Below are 17,635 nucleotides of genomic sequence, written 5' to 3' on the forward strand. Positions count from 1 at the left end.
AGAATATAAGATGGACTGCAGGTGGAAAGGTGATATACAAGTGGAGCAACGTGTATCAACTTGATTTGACTCGTGACTGGATGTAGGGTTCAAAATGGAAGTGGGGACCATTTTGAAAGGGAGGATAATGACTTCACTTTTTAATTTTCTAACTTGTATTGGCAGGGACTCCTAATAGAGCAGTCAAGCAGATAGTTAAAATGCATTAGCGAAGAGGTAAAGATACCAAACTGCAGTTAATAGCTTGGGGTGTCATTAGTATAGAGGTGATAGTTGAGGTTCCAGAACTGGATGAATTTGTCATTATTCTGAATTAAATTATAGCAAATTTGCAAGTTAATGATACAATGAAGGTTATGTTCTATTCACCTAGTCACCTAATTGGGAACATGTAACACTTGCTGTTAATAGAATGACATTAATACATTGTGAGGAGTTTGACGCCTTTTTCTCTCATCTTTTTGAAATGATTTTGGAAACAGACATGGGAAAGCAGAACCACCAAAAGGAGTGATGATCAGCGATCTCCTGATAAATCTGGATGCTAATTCTCATGCCTCAGGACATCCTACTGGGAACGACATACCAGCTCCTGGGATCAGACTTTCATCTACTTAGGACCCCTCTTTGCCCGAACTAATAAAGCCAGACTTCACTAGCCACGAATGGCTACCCAAAGGAAACACTTGGTGAAAGATTTTAATCCTTACATTACCTGCTATATCTGTAAAGGGTATCTGATCAAGCCAACAACAGTGACGGAATGCCTCCATACATGTAAGTGTTCGTTTAGGTTATTATATGCGTCAAAGTTTATATGTACATTTGTTCCTTTAAAATTGCCATGTTTTGTTTTTATCTATGTTGTAACTTTTAAGAAATGAGTATTCTAAGAATTATTTTAACTTTGAATTAATTTTCAGAATAGTTGTCATTGGGATGCCAGTGGCATGAAATTTTGCTTTTGTTATTTGAATCTCAGTAGTTGACTTTTATCACATTGTAAAATATCCTAAAAATCATAAGCATATTATCAGTTATGGTTTTTTTAGGTGAACTATTTCAGGTTTTTTATTTTAAAAAAATTATACTCAAGGATTTAATCTCAGAGATTCTTTTAGGATATGCAGACTCTAATTCGCTGGTTCTCCAAGTGTGATTCCTAGACTAGCAGCACTAGTGTCATCACAAGTTCTAGGAACTTGTTAGAAATGCAGATTATCAGGCCCTACCCTAGACTTAATGAACCAGAGACTCTGAGAGTGGGCCCAGCAATCTGTTTTAACAAGCCCTCCAGGTGATTCTGAAGCATGCTTAAGTTTGAGAATCACTGTTCTAGTAGTGTCTTACCTGTGGAGCTCCTAGCAGATTTCATTCTCACTTGTCCCATTGGAAGAGGAAGAGACATTTTTTACTGCCACTTATGCCAAGATTACACATACTCTTTGTGTTTCTGCCAGCATGATTTCATTTTTTATTTCAGTGAAAGTAATTCCAGTAAGTTCTAGTTTAATGCCTAGTATGTGCACCAAAATAGAGATATACTTGATTTCATCTTAGCTTTACAATGACCTGGGAGCAGTTTGGAGTAGATGTAGGGGGAGAGAGAAGGTATAGAGATTATCTTCATTTTATAGATGTGGAAACTAACAGTTAAGTAACTTGTCTAGTCTCATAGCTAATGAGTGGTGGACTTATATTCAACTCCAGAACCCATGTTCTTTAATATACCATGGTACCTTTTTTTTTTTTTTTTGTAAGCCTTTTTTTTCCGGCTGTTTTTGCTCTGCTGAACTGACATAATGTTATACCAGTAGTTTTAAATGGATGCTAGATGGAATAATCTGGAAATGGTTGAAATGGCAACTTTTATGTTATATTTATTTTACCACAATAAAAAATAGAATCATCTGGGAAGCTATTTAAGCATACACATGCTCAGGACCCTGCCTGGGGAGATAAAGTGGGTCTTGTGGTAAGGTCTGGGCATGTATATTTTGGAAAAGCTCCCCAAGTGATGCTGATGTATACTCCTTTGGGGGTGTTACTGGCACATCTTATTCAGTTAGCAGTTAACTATGAACTATCTTGTATTACTAGTTTGCTGTTGCCCTGTATTGTTATTTAACTTGAATAATTAATAATTAACTACCATTGAACAGACATTTATTGAGTACTTTCTGTGTGTCAGGCACTGTGCTGGGGTGCAGAGGATACAGAAGGGCACAAGATTGTATAAAAGTCTCTGCTCAAGAAGTATAATTATAATAGGAAAACTAATTTTAAAAAATGCCATGTTAGTGATAAGTAGTATGAAAAGGAACAAAGCCCGATTGTAGATAGGAGACATGGAGTTATTTTATAGTGGGTCAGTCTCTTTGATATGATGACATTTGAACAGAAACCTGAAGGGAATGAAGGACTCTGTGGATATATGGGAAGAGCAGTCTGTGTAAAGGGAAAATCAAGTACAGAGGCCTTGAGATGGAAATACACTTGGCCAGGTCAAGGAACAGCAAATCAGTTAGAAGCCTATTACTGTAGGAAAGCTAAAAGATTATAGGGCCTTCAACCAAGGCTATAAGATATGAAATGGAGGTGGAGAATGGTGGTTGTATTGTGGACATATTTTGAAGGAAGAAACAATTGGCTACCCTAGAGTGGGGACTTTATTTTCTACTTCCCTGTTTCCCATTGCACCAAGCGTGGAACCTGGACCCAGTCCACAGTGTGTTTTGTTTTGCTTCTTTGAACATTTGTTCATTGTTTTTAATTTTTGGATTCATCCAGCAAAAACTGCCAACTCTGGATGATGAAAAGAAAGCAAAAACTCTCCCATTTCTATCTATATACTACAAATTTTATATATGTCCTTTGGAAGAAAATTTTCTTTGGGTCATAGTGAAATCCCAATTTAACTGTAACTTTTTTTGAAAAAAAGGAAAACAAAAGATTATAGAAGTATAAACAATTAGCTTATAAGAAAGGGGATATATATATATATATATATGTATATATATATATATATATTCTCCCATCCAAGGACTAACCAGGGCCGACCCTGCTTAGCTTCCGAGATCAGACGATATATATATATTCTCAACAGCAATTTAAAGCCTAAAGGGGTAAATTAAATGACAATTTAACTGCACATGTTGTCCTGGCCTGAAAGATCCCTTGGTAGCCATCAAGCCCCTTTACTGAGAGAGAATGAACATTGTAGAAATGTGATTTAAATACAATGGTAAGTCCCAAATGTGGCCTTTATCATCAACAGAGAACACAAAAAGTAGAGTAAATGATGAAGTCAGGTACTCCATTGCGTCTCTGAGGAGATCTGAGGATTCCGGTAGCACTAATCTTTATATACTGTCAGGTCCTTTGATTTCTATGTTGTTCGTATTTATATTGAAGCTTATAGGCGAAAACTATCCCACTTGCAAGGTATCCCTTGTTAGAAATATTTATATACAAACAAATACAAATCTATATTTATACAAATATAACCCACTTGCAAGTGGGATAGTTTTTGCCTATAAGCCTCAATATAAATACAAACAAATATTGATAACATAAATTGTACTGCAAAGCAGTATTCCTCAGCCTTTGGTTGGGTCTTTGATATGTGGTGATATCCTGGGTTTCAACTTTTCTACAAGGTTTTCTCATATATAATGTAGGATAGATACAGTTGTTCTGTGATTTGGGATGGGTATAAAATTAAATAACCAAATGGGAAAGGCAGAAAGTGAGAAATGTTAAGTCACATTGTAGTACTGTATAATATTTTACATCTTGACTTAGGCATATACAAAGAGTATCTTACTTATCTTATACAAAGTCTACAATATTATGATGCTATAAAGAATGAGTTAAGAATGAGTAGATGCTAGTTTTTATGGAGACTCATAAGAAAATATAAGGTGTTCTTACTATTCAGGTGTGAAATACGTAAATGAAGCTTTATTATTGATGTGCAAAACCAGACATAGAACCTGCTCTTCTGGACTCTCTGGTCAAGTGAAGAAAGAGTAATCAAGTTAAGAAATGTAAAAACAAACAAAGAAAACAAGCAAACAAACAAAAGATGCTGTTAAGTGCAATGAGGAATGACAGAGGGTGATATAATAGCAGATGTGTATCAGGATACTGGAGCAGAATGATATGCAGAAGAAACTCGTGTTTTGTGAAATTCCTAAAGCTACAGATCATATGCCATCTCAGACAGATAGTAACCCTTGAGTAGTGGTGCAGAGGACTACATATGGGCTGGAGGCAGGGATTATTAGTAGCTCCCTCTGCTTTGGTAGGGGTAAATGAAGTTACTTCAATCTTCTTTCAGATGACTATGCAAGTGCATTTCAACTCTTTTCTCCATCTCAAACCAGATAGGTTGGTGCTTCCCCATTCTCTCAGAGAGAAATTCTGGAGCCAGCACTGCTGGGCTGCCCGGTAGATGTAGGTAGATGTAGAAAGAAGGGCCCGAAAAGTGAGCTCGTCAAAAGGAAATAGGAGGTAGAGATGGTGGGGCAGCCAGGAGATGCAAAAAATCACGTCATCATATCACATGATCACATTTGATGACATGATCAAATCGGCATCTTAAAAACCACATCTTTAGACTCTTTTCACCTACTAATACTTCTTCCCTTCAGTAGGCCAGGGACATTTGATAAATAGATAAAATTTTTAAATGAGTTAAAATTTTCAAACACAAATGAGTTTTAGCTTTAAATGATCACTTAATACTAGATGAACTAAATCCACATTAACCATGGTTTACATGGCTATGAGATAATTTTAATAGCCTAACAAACCAAAGGAAACACATAATTTTTGCACAAATAAGTATTTCATTATTTAAACTAAGTAATTACATATCAGCACTTTGCTAGCCACTGGGGGTACAGTGGTAAATAAGATAAATGTGAAATGTGTACACTATTGAGCAAACTTACACGCCAAGAAGAAATTTCTAACACATGTATTTAGATGTATTTTTTTTTTCCTGTGTAAACTCATGTATTCTGAGACTTCAGCTACCTATGCTGAGGACTCTCAAATCTTTATTTTTGGCTTACACTTTTCTTCTCAGCTGCAGAATCCTACTGGATGTCCACTTGGATGTCCTGAAGCCACCTGAAACTCAGCATATCTACGAATGATCAAATGGGATGCCAGCACTCAGTCATCCAAGCAAGAAATATGCTACGTGCTTGACTCTACCCTCACAAAACTGGGCAAAGTCCTGCTGGTCTCTCTCTTTAATTGTTCTCAAATCTGTCCCTTTAGTTTCATCCCTCTGTTACTGTTCTCATTCATGTTCTTATTACATCTCACCAAAGCCACTGCAGCACATTCTTAACTGTGTCCAAGTGGTAATAATTAAAAACAGCTTACTGTCTTTATCATTATCACTCTTAACCTACCCTAAAATTTCCTAAAGGTATCCTGTTGACCTCAGGATACATTAAAGCTACTTAGTGGTGACTGGTTTCTGCCTACCACTTCCTCCCCTACCACCTAACACTCACACATACAAATACTTGGTTCAACTGTTTGCTCTCCTTGAAATGAATGCCTCCTCTGTGCCCAGCTAGCAGTTACCCATCCTTTAAAACGCATCCCCTTTAAGACATGCCCTACCACGTGCAGATTTGGGTTAAGTGTCTCAATAAAATCTTAAATGAATAAATGCATGGCTAATAAGTTATTTTATTGTGTATTTTTCCTTTCAAAGATTCAAATACAGTGATAGGTAACTTGAAACGCATATAGGCAATGTTGGTTTGGAATTACAAATTTAGAAAAACTGTCTCCTAGGATCTGCATAGGAATCTTTGGGGTCTTAGGGAGAGGGAGAGACTCTGGACTGGGATTAGAAATTGATGGCCCTAGATTAAGGGATGTTCTGTCTCTTTCACCAGGTGACCCTGGTGAAAAGAGAAACTTCAAAGCTGCTTAAAGTGTATCTGCTGGGTGTGGTATAGGTTGTTGATTTAAAATGAAAGACTTTTTACTTAAACTAAGGACAAAGAAGCTTTGTTCCAGCAGCTCAAATGTGACCAATACAGTGTATTGGTTCTTAACCCTTTTGTGGTCAGAGGCCCCTATAAGAATCTAGTGATTCTTTCCTCAGAAAAAAAAAAGGATGTTTATAGACAGAATTCTGTGGTACAGAAAAAGGAAAGCTTTCTTTCTTCTTTCTGCTCTTCAGAGATTATGGCAGTAATCCCTAACCTAAGAATAAATTCTTTGCAAAAACACATTGTTATACTTATTTTTTAACTTCTACAAAGAAAGATTAATTGATAATATAGTTGATGTGATAAAAGACTCAGCGATTTTATGTGGTAATATGTAAGAAGGAATAACTTAACCATAAGATGACAGAATTTAAGTACTACCAACCATTTATTGTTTTTGAACAAATATAAATATACAAGTACTTAAGGTACAGAGAACTCATGATGCTCTGATATTCAATATTTAAAAATCTTGCACTACATACACATGCTACTCAAAGTGAAATCTCTGAATTAGCTGCATCCACCATCAGCAACATCACCTGGGAACTTATTAGATAGAAGCACAAATTTTTGGGCTTCACTGTAGACTTACTGAATCAGAATCTCTGGAGAGAAGGCCAGAAATCTTTAGTAACGAGCCCTGCAGGTGATTCTCTGGTACACTAAAGTTTAAGAAGCACTGCTCTGGACCAGACATCCTTTAAAGTAGGCAGTTTGTACTTTTAATCATAGAGTTGTTAAAATAAATGCTAATAAAGGAATGAAATATTAGCTATTGTTTTATTGAATATTTGTTATATGGGGCATCATGAGCTTTACATTCATTGTTTTATTTTACCCAACCAAGAACCCTTCTAGTTAGGTGGTATTATTTAAGCATCAACAAATATTCATTAACTTTTACAGGTGCCAGTCATTATTCTAGCCACTGCAACACAGCAATAAATAGAACAGGCATAGTCTGTGCCCTCGTAGAACTTAACATTCTAATAGGACAGACAGATAATAAGCAAGTAAAGTGGAATTTCAGGTGCTATGCATGAAAAATGCTATGAGTTAAAAACAGAAAGGTCTTTCTTGGGAGTGGCCATCTAAGCAAGAACTAAAATAATAGGATCAATCTATGAAAAGGTTTAAGGTAAGAGTATTTCAGATTCTTATTCCGGAGGTAAGACTGAGAAAGGTTAAGTAACAGCCAGTAAGTGCTAAAGTTGAGTTCTGAATCCTGGATATGTGACTCAGGTACATCTACATCATATATGTTATGACATTTTCCTAATTTTATTTTTCTTCTTTCTGCTTAGCTTTATTTTCTAAAATTTTTTTAAGCAACATGTTAATTTAAAATTCTAGTTAATATTTATAAAATAAACCTCTTCTGTGTTTTCCTATGTAACTGTTATATACCCAATACTGATCTGCATTTATTATTCTGAATGAATAGCCATTTTAATGAAAAAAAGATATAAATTGAATTTCCAATAATGTATTCTTAATAAGAATAAAAAACATATTTTGGAATAAAAAAGGCCAAAATAGAAATTATATTTATACTCTCAGTAGGTGCCAATATAATATTTTAAGATATACTAGAAATGATGTCATTGGTGTACTGATGTTACATATTTCAAACAGTATTTTGGCAGAAACTAGTCATTCATTCATGAAAGTGATTATAGTGTTCATTTTGATGACTTTTAAAAATAATAATTATAGGTCTTAATCTCGGTGTCATCTATTATTAGTAATAATGTTAAAGAAGAATTATGTGTATAGTTCTTTTAGCTTTTGAAACTATGAATTAGATAGCAGGGAATGTTTGAATAGTCGAGCAAAGCGTCACAGTGGACGCTAAAGCACAAAACCAAACGATAACAGAAGTAAAAAAGTAAAATCTTCTATATAGACTTATGAGAATATATCTTGGTCAGAATGAGTTGGGACTGATATCAGTGTTGGGTTGAGAAAAAGTATGTAACCTAAAATACAAATATTCATGGTTAGAAATCATCAGTATACAGGTATGTTTAAGAGTCTAGCACAAGGGTTCAGTATAAGCATTATAAACAATTAGTCTAACTTCGTAAAAAAGACAATTTTCATTTGGATATTCTGAAGACTTCACAACTACTGATGTTTTATATGTACTGGTTTTTACCAGTATTATATCAAAAAGGTTAAAGCCAGTGAGCAAAGCTATATTTTCTCAGAATATACATGTATTCATATATATATATGAATATATGTCAGAACCACTGACATTCAATTAATAGAAAATGATCAGTGTTATATTTTAGTTTATATTGAACTTATTTATTTATTTATTTAGAGACAAGGTCTCACTCTGTTGCCCAGGCTGGAGTGCAGTGGCAAAATCTCGGCTCACTGTAACCTCCCTACCCCACTTCCATCCCCCACAGGCTCAAGTGATCTTCCTACCTCAGCTTTCTGAGTAGCTGTGTTACAGGTGTGCACCACCATGCCCAGCTAGTTTTCTTGTATTTTTTTTTTGTAGAGACAGGGTTTGAACATGTTGCCCAGGCTGGTCTTGAGCTCCTGGGCTCAAGTAATCAATCTGCCTCAACCTCCCAAAGTGCTAGGATTATAGGTGTCAGCCACCGTGCCCAGCCTTTTTATTTTAGAGACAGGATCTCACCATGTTGCCCAGGCTGGTCTCGAACTCCTGGACTCAAGCAATCCTCCCACCTCAGCCTCCCATAGTGTTGTAATTACAGGCATGAGCCACCAGTGCCTGGCCTAACTTACTTTAATTGTCAAAAAAATTACTAGTAAACTCAGTCTCCTCCCTTGCTTTAGTTGAAAATGTAAGCTGCTTTCTGACTTGACTGCAATAGTAACATGTGTAGGGTCTACAATTTTGGTTCCCTTTAGTGTTCCTAACCATTGTGTTCTCATTTATATTATAAATCATTACTAAGCATTTTGTCTTCCAGATACAATTCTAGGCACTTGAGACTCATCAAGCAACCCTGTAGGCAATAAACAAATCATAGTGTGTATTATATTAGGTGATAAATACTGTAGAAAAGGGGAAAGTCAAGCTGAGTAAAGGAAATTGGCCAGTGAGGTGTTATAATTTCAAGTAAACTTGTGTTCAGGGTAGGCCTCATTAAGAGAGTGACTTTTGAACAAAGACCAGGTAAAGGAGTTAGCCAGATATGTGAGGGGAGAGGTGTTTCTGGTAGAGGGAATAGCAAGATTAAAGACTCTAAAGCAGGAGTGTGACTGACTTGTTGAGAAATGACCTGAGTCCCATATGGCTGGACAGCAGTGAGTGAAGGAGTGTTAGAGGTGATGGGGATGGGCATGGCCACAGGCACATGATGCAGTTCTTGTAGAGCCATCTTAAGGATTTTGCGTTTACTCTGAGAGAAATGAAGATCCATTTCAGGCAGGGTTTTGAGTAGAAGAATTATATGATCTGATTTATGTTTAAAAGAATCACTCAGACTACTGTGTTGAAAGCAGACCTGTTAGGAGGCCACTGCAGTAATCCAGGCAGGAGATGGTAATGGCTTGCATCAAGGTGGTGGTAAAAAGTGATCAGAGTCTTAATAGGTTTTGAAGGTAAATTCATATTTGCTAATGAATTGTATGTGGGTCATGAAAAGAAAAAGGAATGTAAGCTATAACATATTAAAATGGAGATGTGCATTTGAGAGTTGGACTTATGACTCCTGGAATGAACAGCATATGGATCATTATTTAAACAATGAAAGTTTGAAGGGAGGACCAAGAACTGAGCCCTGGGGTACCACTGTGGCAACTACCTATCAGGATGAAAAGGAGAAATGAGTGAGATAGGAGGACAATAGGAAGAGTGGGTCCTGGAAGGCAAAGTAAACACATAGTGTTGAAGAGGTGGGATCAACTGTGTTAAGTGGGTTGAGTAAGGTGGGGTTGAGAATAGACCCCTAAATATAGTAATGCATAGGTCATGGTGATCTTTTCAAGTGCAGTTTCAATGGAGTGGTAGGAGCAAAAGTCTGGATAATGTCAGCAAACGGAAAATTTTTTATTTTCTGGTTTTGAATATTGTACTATGAAGACATAAGTATTTAATCTTAATAAAGTAAAGAAAAAGTGAAAAAAGAATGGGAAGAGATGAATTAAAGAGAATAAGTGCCAGTATCTCAAGGAGTTTTACTGCAAAAGAAAGCAAATAAATAGCTAATAAGGGAAGTAGGGTCAACAGAAGTGGTTTTATAGGGTTCTTTTTGAGCTGGGGAAATATGTTTAAATGTGATTAAGAATCTTCAGTAGATGGCAAAAGATGTAAGTGAAAGGGGATTGGATCAATGTTCTTAGGTCATGGTGACAGGATCTGGCATATAGGGTGGAGGATGGCTTTAGATAGGTACATGAAGTTCTGGAAATAGGCAAGAACACAAAGTATAGATGCTAGTAGGTGAATAGGTGTGGTGGTAAAAGTTCTGTTTGTTTCAGTTATTTTATTTCCTCTTGTTTTCAGTAAAGTAGAAAGTGAGGTCCTCAGTGGAGAGTGAGGATGGAGGAGGATATGTTGGGGGTTTGAAGAGAGAGGAGAAGATATGAAATACTGGCAAGAAGTGTAATGGACTTGGGGCATTGAGTATGACAGCCTGGCAGATGAAGGATTCACTTGAGGTTCATGGTCGTGAATGTAAGGTGAGAGACCAGTCAGCATGGTTGCATGCTTTTCTTCCACAAAGTTCCACTGTAATCTTGTAGAGGCAGAGTACATAGAGAGTTAGATAGAGTTAGCCAGGAGTAGAGTTTAGTTAAGCAAGTATGGCCAAAGAAGAGAGGGGAAGGAGAGTCAAAGTACAAAAGAGTGATGCTATCAAGGGTATGTGTGAGGAGCTGATTATTTTGATTGATCATGGAATTTATATTGGTAAGAAGGGGAATGAGGCCATTGCAGCACTCACTGAACTACCAGCCTCTATGACCTTGGGGGCCCCACTTGACTCTACAAGTCAACCTAGAGAAGTAGGGTAACCTTTTCTACCTTTGTAGACCTTTCAGGGTCTCCTGGCTTCATCAGTCTAAGACCCCTAGACCATGCTTAACCCCCCAGGCTGTTTCCTAACCCTGTTCAGGCAAGGTGTGCTTCACTGTCTGTTGCTTTGTCTTAGCAAAAAAAAAGAATAAAGTGTTCTACTCAGTAGAAGATAATGCTGTCCTTAGGGTTCTCTGTGAAATTGCAACTCATGTAGGCCTTTGAAAGAAATGGGCCAATATATGGCACATTATATAATACATATAATACATACACATACATAAGAGAAAAAATATATATACATACATATACATAACATAAGAGAAAAATTAGTTCATTATATAAATAAAACAAGAAGATGCATGGAAGCAAATTACAGCTATTCTGGATTTTTAAAATTAGTGTTAGTTTCACGTGTAAGAATAGGTATCAAAAGCAGGAAACTGATGCCTCTTCTCTTTGAACATGACCACAGTTTACTTATAAACTGTTAACAGATAAGAGTTTTCAAGACAAAAATGTATATAAAATGAGCATTATCAAGAAATGTGTATGAAGATTGTGAATTGCTTAAGGAAGGAAGAAAAAATATTCTAAGTTGACAGATAACAACACATCCAAAAGATTTTAGCAAAGGAAGTCAGCCTTTGGTCAGTTTTAATAAACAGAGCATTACTAATGAATGAAGACACTTAAATACATGAGAGAAAATATTATTACTGTTTTATCGCCAGTGATAGCAGAATTAGCACTCAAGAGTAGAAATTTGCATATTTTGACATCAAAGCTGGGAGGCTCACTCTCTGTGATACATAAGAGACCTGGGGGGACCACATATACATCTAAGATAGCAACAACAAATGACCTTGTACCTTTTGTGTAGACACCCTCAAGAACTTGAAAATAGGAAATAGGATAACTCTATAATAGTTCAACTATGAAATCAACATGTAATAGTGCATCAGAACAGGTATATGCAAAGTAATTGGGAAGAGACAAAGCAAGATATCTTCTAGACCAGTGGGAGTGTACTTGAATTTAAACATATGTTTACTTTTAACATAAACATAAAGCGAAGGAAAGAATGCATAATAGAAAAGCATTGGTCAATCTTGGACACACACCTCACCCTATCCCAGTAAAAGAAGTGTCTTACATACAAAAGATAGGCTCTTCCTATTCAGGTGAAGCAATGTGTCTTAAACTTCAAACCTGAGTTGCAAGACTATCACTGGGGTAGAAATGGAGGCAGGGAATTAATACCAGTGAATGATAGGCATTTCAAGTTCCATCAGCACGATATCTGTTTTTTTATGATTAGTGCATCAAACTAATCACAGTCTGATATTATTCAGTATTCTGATGCTGATTCTCCTTATCATTTTATGCTCATCCAGTAATCTAATTTATGGTAAAGCTCACATTTATTTTGAATACTTAGAAGTTACTAGACACTGTAAACCAGTAAACTTTATATATATTGTCTCCTTTAAGCTTCACAAGAATCCTGTGAGATAGGTACCTTTGTTATCTCCTTTGTACACAGAAACACAAAGTAGTTTGCCTAATGGCAGAACTGGGATTCAGATCTAGGCAGTCTGCCTCAAGATTATGTGGAACAACTATGCTATACTACCTTGGTTTTTCATGTATATCTGCATTATAGGGAGGGAGTACCTTGATCACAAATTCTTTAATTATTTTTTGTCCTGTCATAGTGATTTCTTAATGGTGATAATAAAGTGACTTCTAATGATGGTTTAGCAGAGAGCCAAATCCTGGAATCGGCAGCCTAACAATGGTACTAGTCAGTCAGATTTTTGTGACTACCTCCTAGGCTCCCTTGGCCAGTGTTTCCCAGTTATCTTTTGGCTGCATCGGTGAGAGGGTTTTGTAGAGTTATAGTCCTGGTGCTAATCTCCTAGATATTCTGAATTAATTGGTCTGGGATGGAGCCTGTGAGTCAATTCTTTAAAAATTCTAATTAGTGATCATGATGCCTATTTAAATTTTAGAACCACTACTTTAGATAATGCAGTGGCCATTTCTCTATTAATTTGTCCAACAACCTAGTTCAAATCTAAGAAGTAGTAAAAGTAGGGAATTCACTTAGTAAACATGAGGTGAAAGTTTAATGATATCCATGATTAGGTAAATATAAAGGGCCAGGCGTGCTGGCTAATCCCAGGACTTTGAGCGACTGAGGCAGGAGGATCCCTTTATTGCGGGAGTTTGAGACCAGCCTGGGCAATGTGGTGAGATCCTGTCTCTACAAAAATTTTAAAAATTAGCCAGGTATGGTGGCCGATACGGTTTGGCTGTGTCCCCACCCAAATCTCAAATTGAAGTGTAACTCCCACAATTTCCATATGTTGCGGGAGGAACCCAGTGGGAGGTAATTGAATCATGGGGGCAGGTCTTTCATGAATAGTGAATAAGTCTCATGAGATCTGGTGGTTTTAAAAAGAGGAGTTCCCTTGCACAAACTCTTTCTTTTTGCCTGCTGCCATCCACATAAGATGTAACTTGCTCCTCCTTGCCTTCTGCCATGATTGTGAGGCCTCCCCAGCCATTTGGAATTGTAAGTCCAGTAAACCTCTTTCTTTTGTGAATTGCCCAGTCTCAGATATGTCTTTATCAGCAGCGTGAAAACGGACTAATACAGTGGCCCATGCCTGTAGTCCCAACTACTCAGGAGGCTGAGGCAGGAGGATCACTTGAGCCCAGGAGTTTGAGGTTGCAGTGAACCATGATCATACCACTGCACTCCAGCCTGGATGACCAGAGTAAGACCCTGTCTCAAAGAAAGAAAGAATAATAAATAATAAGTATATATATTATATGAATTTTTTATTTTGATGCCAGGGACCAAATGTTATTAATTCTAAGATGCGTTGCATAGTGGCTTGGATTTTAGGCCTGGAGCTGCGCAGCCCAGGGATGGATACTATCTCTGCTGCACAGCTGTGCAGCTGGGAGCAGCCTACTCAGGCTGTCCAGCACTACATTCCTCATTTGCCAAAGGAGGATAGTAACTGTCCATACTATAATCCATACAGAGTCCTGAGCCCAAGCCTGATATTTGGTTAGTGCTCATTAAATGTTAGCTAAGTTGTTGCTTAAGTGTTTTCCCACCTGAGGACATCTTTGGTGAGCCTAACTCCCTTTCTGACCCAGGTGTTTCTTATGGCTATAGAATCTGTGTGGAGTAGCTGTTGAGAATGAAGACTGTACTTGGTCTGTATACAGAGTCTTAACCTTAGACTAGGACCTTTTTAACATCATTCTTGGACCAATTGGGTTAACCACTACAGCGGTTGAGCAGTTAGAGAGTTTGGTGTTAAATCTTTAAGAAATTTTTAAAATGTGCTGTACTGCTAGTATGGACTTCAAATTATAAACTAAGAATTAGAGGTGAGTTTTGTAGTAATGAGAAGTTTTTTAAGCATCTAAGGGAAACCAAATCTTCATTTTACTTTTTCCCAGTTTCACTGAACTTCAAGCCTGGATTTCCTCAGGTTCTAATTTACATAAGGTTGTGCTTTATTTAACAGTTCTTAAAAGCCATGTGGGAGATGTATCTTCTAGAGATTTTTTCTTTAAAGGAACAAATAAGCTATGAAAAGGGCTATAGACTGTTTAAAAGGAGATCTAATTGTACAACTAGACATGTTTAAGGCTCCTAAAATAAGGGATAAGACATTCTTTTTCTATATATTGTAGATCTATGTAAATAAAGTGTGAAGAAAATGTATCACACATACTTTGGTTAAGAAAATGGATTCAAATATTGGGTTTAACCACTTACTAGCTTCATAATTTTAGACAACTTGCTCAAATTCTCTACTCAATTTTTTATAAGAGGCCAAATGCTAATTAATAGGAATGTAGTAAGGATTAGATTATTAAATTGTATTGAATTAAATATATGTTGATTAGGATATACATGGATATAATATGTTGAATACATGTGCATATTTAAGATAATGCCTGGTACATAAACCCATTAAGTGCTGTGATAATAACAATAATTAACAACTACCACCAAATCATCCAAATGAAAAAGAAAGCAAGTCAGAATATTACATTGTTCAGCATCTTAAAGTTGTCTTTTACTAAAACTATCTGAAAAAAAACATTGTCAGGAAAAACAGTTTTTGGTATTAGCCTCTGAAAAAAAAAGTTTTCAAAAATTCACATTAAGGCTGGGCGCAGTGGCTCACACCTGTAATTTCAGCACTTTGGGAGGCCAAGATGGGCGGATTACTTGAGGCCAGGAGTTCGAGACCAGCCTGGCCAACGTGGCAAAACCCCATCTCTACTAAAAATACAAATAATCAGCCAGGCGTGGTGGTGGGCACCTGTAATCCCAGCTACTAGGGAGGCTGAGGCAGGAGAATCACTTGAACCCGGGAGACAGAGGTTGCAGTGAGCCGAGATCATATCACTGCACTCTAGCCTACGTGACAGAGTGAGATTCCATCTAAAAAATAAAAACAAACAAACAAAAATTCACATCAGAAAACCTGGATTTAGGTCTTTGTGCTGCCATTCACCAGAATAGGCAGGTGACTGGGCCTATTGAAACCTCTTTTTCACCAGCAAAAATGGAATAAGATACCCTATCTCAGTTGTTGGTATGAAAATAAATTCACCTCTTGATAGGAGGGATTCTGTCTCCATCTAGAATAGCACCCTTCAGTAGAGATAAAATGTGAGCCATGTGTATAATTTAAAATTTTCTAGTAGCCACACTAAAAAAGAAACAAGTAAAATTAATTTTAATATATTTAATCCAATGTCTAAAATATTGTCATTTCAACATGTAATTAATATAAAAATTATTGAGATTACCTTTTCTTGTTATGTCTGAAATCTAGTGTGTATCTTATACTTACATTACATCTGAACTTAAACTAGCCACATTTCATATGCTTAGTAGCCGCATGTGGCTTGTGACTACTGTATTGGGCAGTCTAGATCTAGAATATAGATTAGTATTCCCCATCACTGTTCTTGGGTACTGGGGCTGCTTTGACCTTAAGCAATTAGCATAACTTTACTCTTTAATGTGTGCCCCTTTGGATGCTTGAGCCCTACAACTCTTTCATGAGCAGCCTAGCTTAGTATAGCTTCTGAGAGGATGCTAGGGTCCTACCCTTAGCCTTTTGGCTGATCCAGGTGAGGACTTGTTCTGGGCATGTCACATACCTCTCTATTTGGTCAAGCCTGGTAGACAACCAAGGATTGCCAACCCATTGAGTATGATAAACCTTTTGAACCACAAGGATCAGAGCTCCATGTCAGGATGGAGGCTTTTAAAATCCCTCCACTCTTGTTTCTGTCTTCTCTTCTCTTCTCTTCTCTCCCTATCTCTTTTCTTTTCTTTTCTTTCATTTGCCTTTTCCCCAAATTTCAGAGACTTATCTAGCATCCCTGGGAAAAGAGCAAATACCAGCAATCCTTTGAAGGAATTCAGCTTCTCTGTTTTCTACTTCAACATGGCATAATAAGGCAGTGCTCTCTTCCCAAAGATTATTTTAACTTGAGAAGACATTTAGAAACTCTTTTGGGGACAAGAAATTTGGGAAGAAGGCGAAGTATTCAGTTGTACATAATAGGTCTAGGCTAAGCTTTTTATATCTAAGCTTTTTATTTTTTTAAGGTTTTGAAGGTTTTACTTTTTAAGGTATTTATTTATTTTTATACTGTCTTTTACCCACATTTTGTGAGAACTGTCGTGAAGGCAATGTTATCCTAATAGCTGTGTGTAATGGTGAAAAGAGATAGAGAGTACGGGATTCAAGTACATTCATCCAACAAAACACTGCTCAAATGTCACCAACTTAGGGGTTGCTTCAAGGTCCTATCCTGATCACTTTATTTAAAATAGCTGCCACCTCCCAGCACCCAGTCTCTACCTTCTTTTTTTGGAGGCGGAGGGACAGGCAGGTAAAAATATCACTTATCACTAACTAAAATTATTTGTTTGCCTTCCTAAATAAAGTATTGGCTCCATAAGAATTTGGGCTTTATTTTGTTGGCCCCTGCATCCCCAACTCCTAATATAATGCCTAGCATTCAATAAATTCCTATTGAATCAATGAATAAATAAACAAAAGAAAATTCTGCTAATCTCTGTATGTACTAAATGATTTTAAAATTAGATACCTGGTAGAGTTCTTCCATGGCCATTGTTGCTTTGGCCAGTATATGTGATACATTCGGATTTTCAAACAGTCTCACTTGTAAGAGTCCTAGTGTTTAGTTTTGACCAATCATTTTGGTAAACTTTTAGATAGTGTCAATCATGAGGAGTGAGAAAGAAGTAGCTTGAAATGCAGCTGTGAATGGGGAGTAGGAGAGCCAATCTATGCCATGTGAAAATTTCAGGTTATACAGGGTAATAGAATGGAGAAGGAGTATTGGGATGAGGAATTGAATTAATATTTTATAGCTCAGGTACGGTAAATATTGTCTAAAATTTTGGGGCAAAACATTGGCATAATATGTAGTAGAAGCTTAGTTGAAAGATGAGAGAGATTTATAGCCAGAGAGATTAGTAGTATTTGTAGGAAATGTGGGCTATATAGCCTTGTGGCCC

The 17,635-nt window shown here is 36.8% G+C and overlaps 1 protein-coding gene across 5 annotated transcripts in view; it reads left to right on the forward strand.

Annotated features, from left to right (window-relative positions):
• Positions 1 to 17,635, forward strand: part of PCGF5 (polycomb group ring finger 5) — a 122,186-nt gene that overhangs the window by 60,757 nt on the left and 43,794 nt on the right. For all 5 annotated transcript variants that reach the window (XM_033216045.1, XM_033216047.1, XM_033216037.1 and 2 more), the window contains exon 2: positions 483 to 777. In XM_033216045.1, the coding sequence (XP_033071936.1) occupies positions 666 to 777 (112 nt within the window). In that variant the 5' untranslated portion in view covers positions 483 to 665. The remainder of the gene's footprint in view (positions 1 to 482; positions 778 to 17,635) is intronic.

The sequence above is a fragment of the Trachypithecus francoisi genome, unplaced genomic scaffold (genome assembly GCF_009764315.1).
Source record: "Trachypithecus francoisi isolate TF-2019V2 unplaced genomic scaffold, Tfra_2.0 Contig00586, whole genome shotgun sequence".
In the NCBI taxonomy this organism is placed as follows: domain Eukaryota; kingdom Metazoa; phylum Chordata; class Mammalia; order Primates; family Cercopithecidae; genus Trachypithecus; species Trachypithecus francoisi.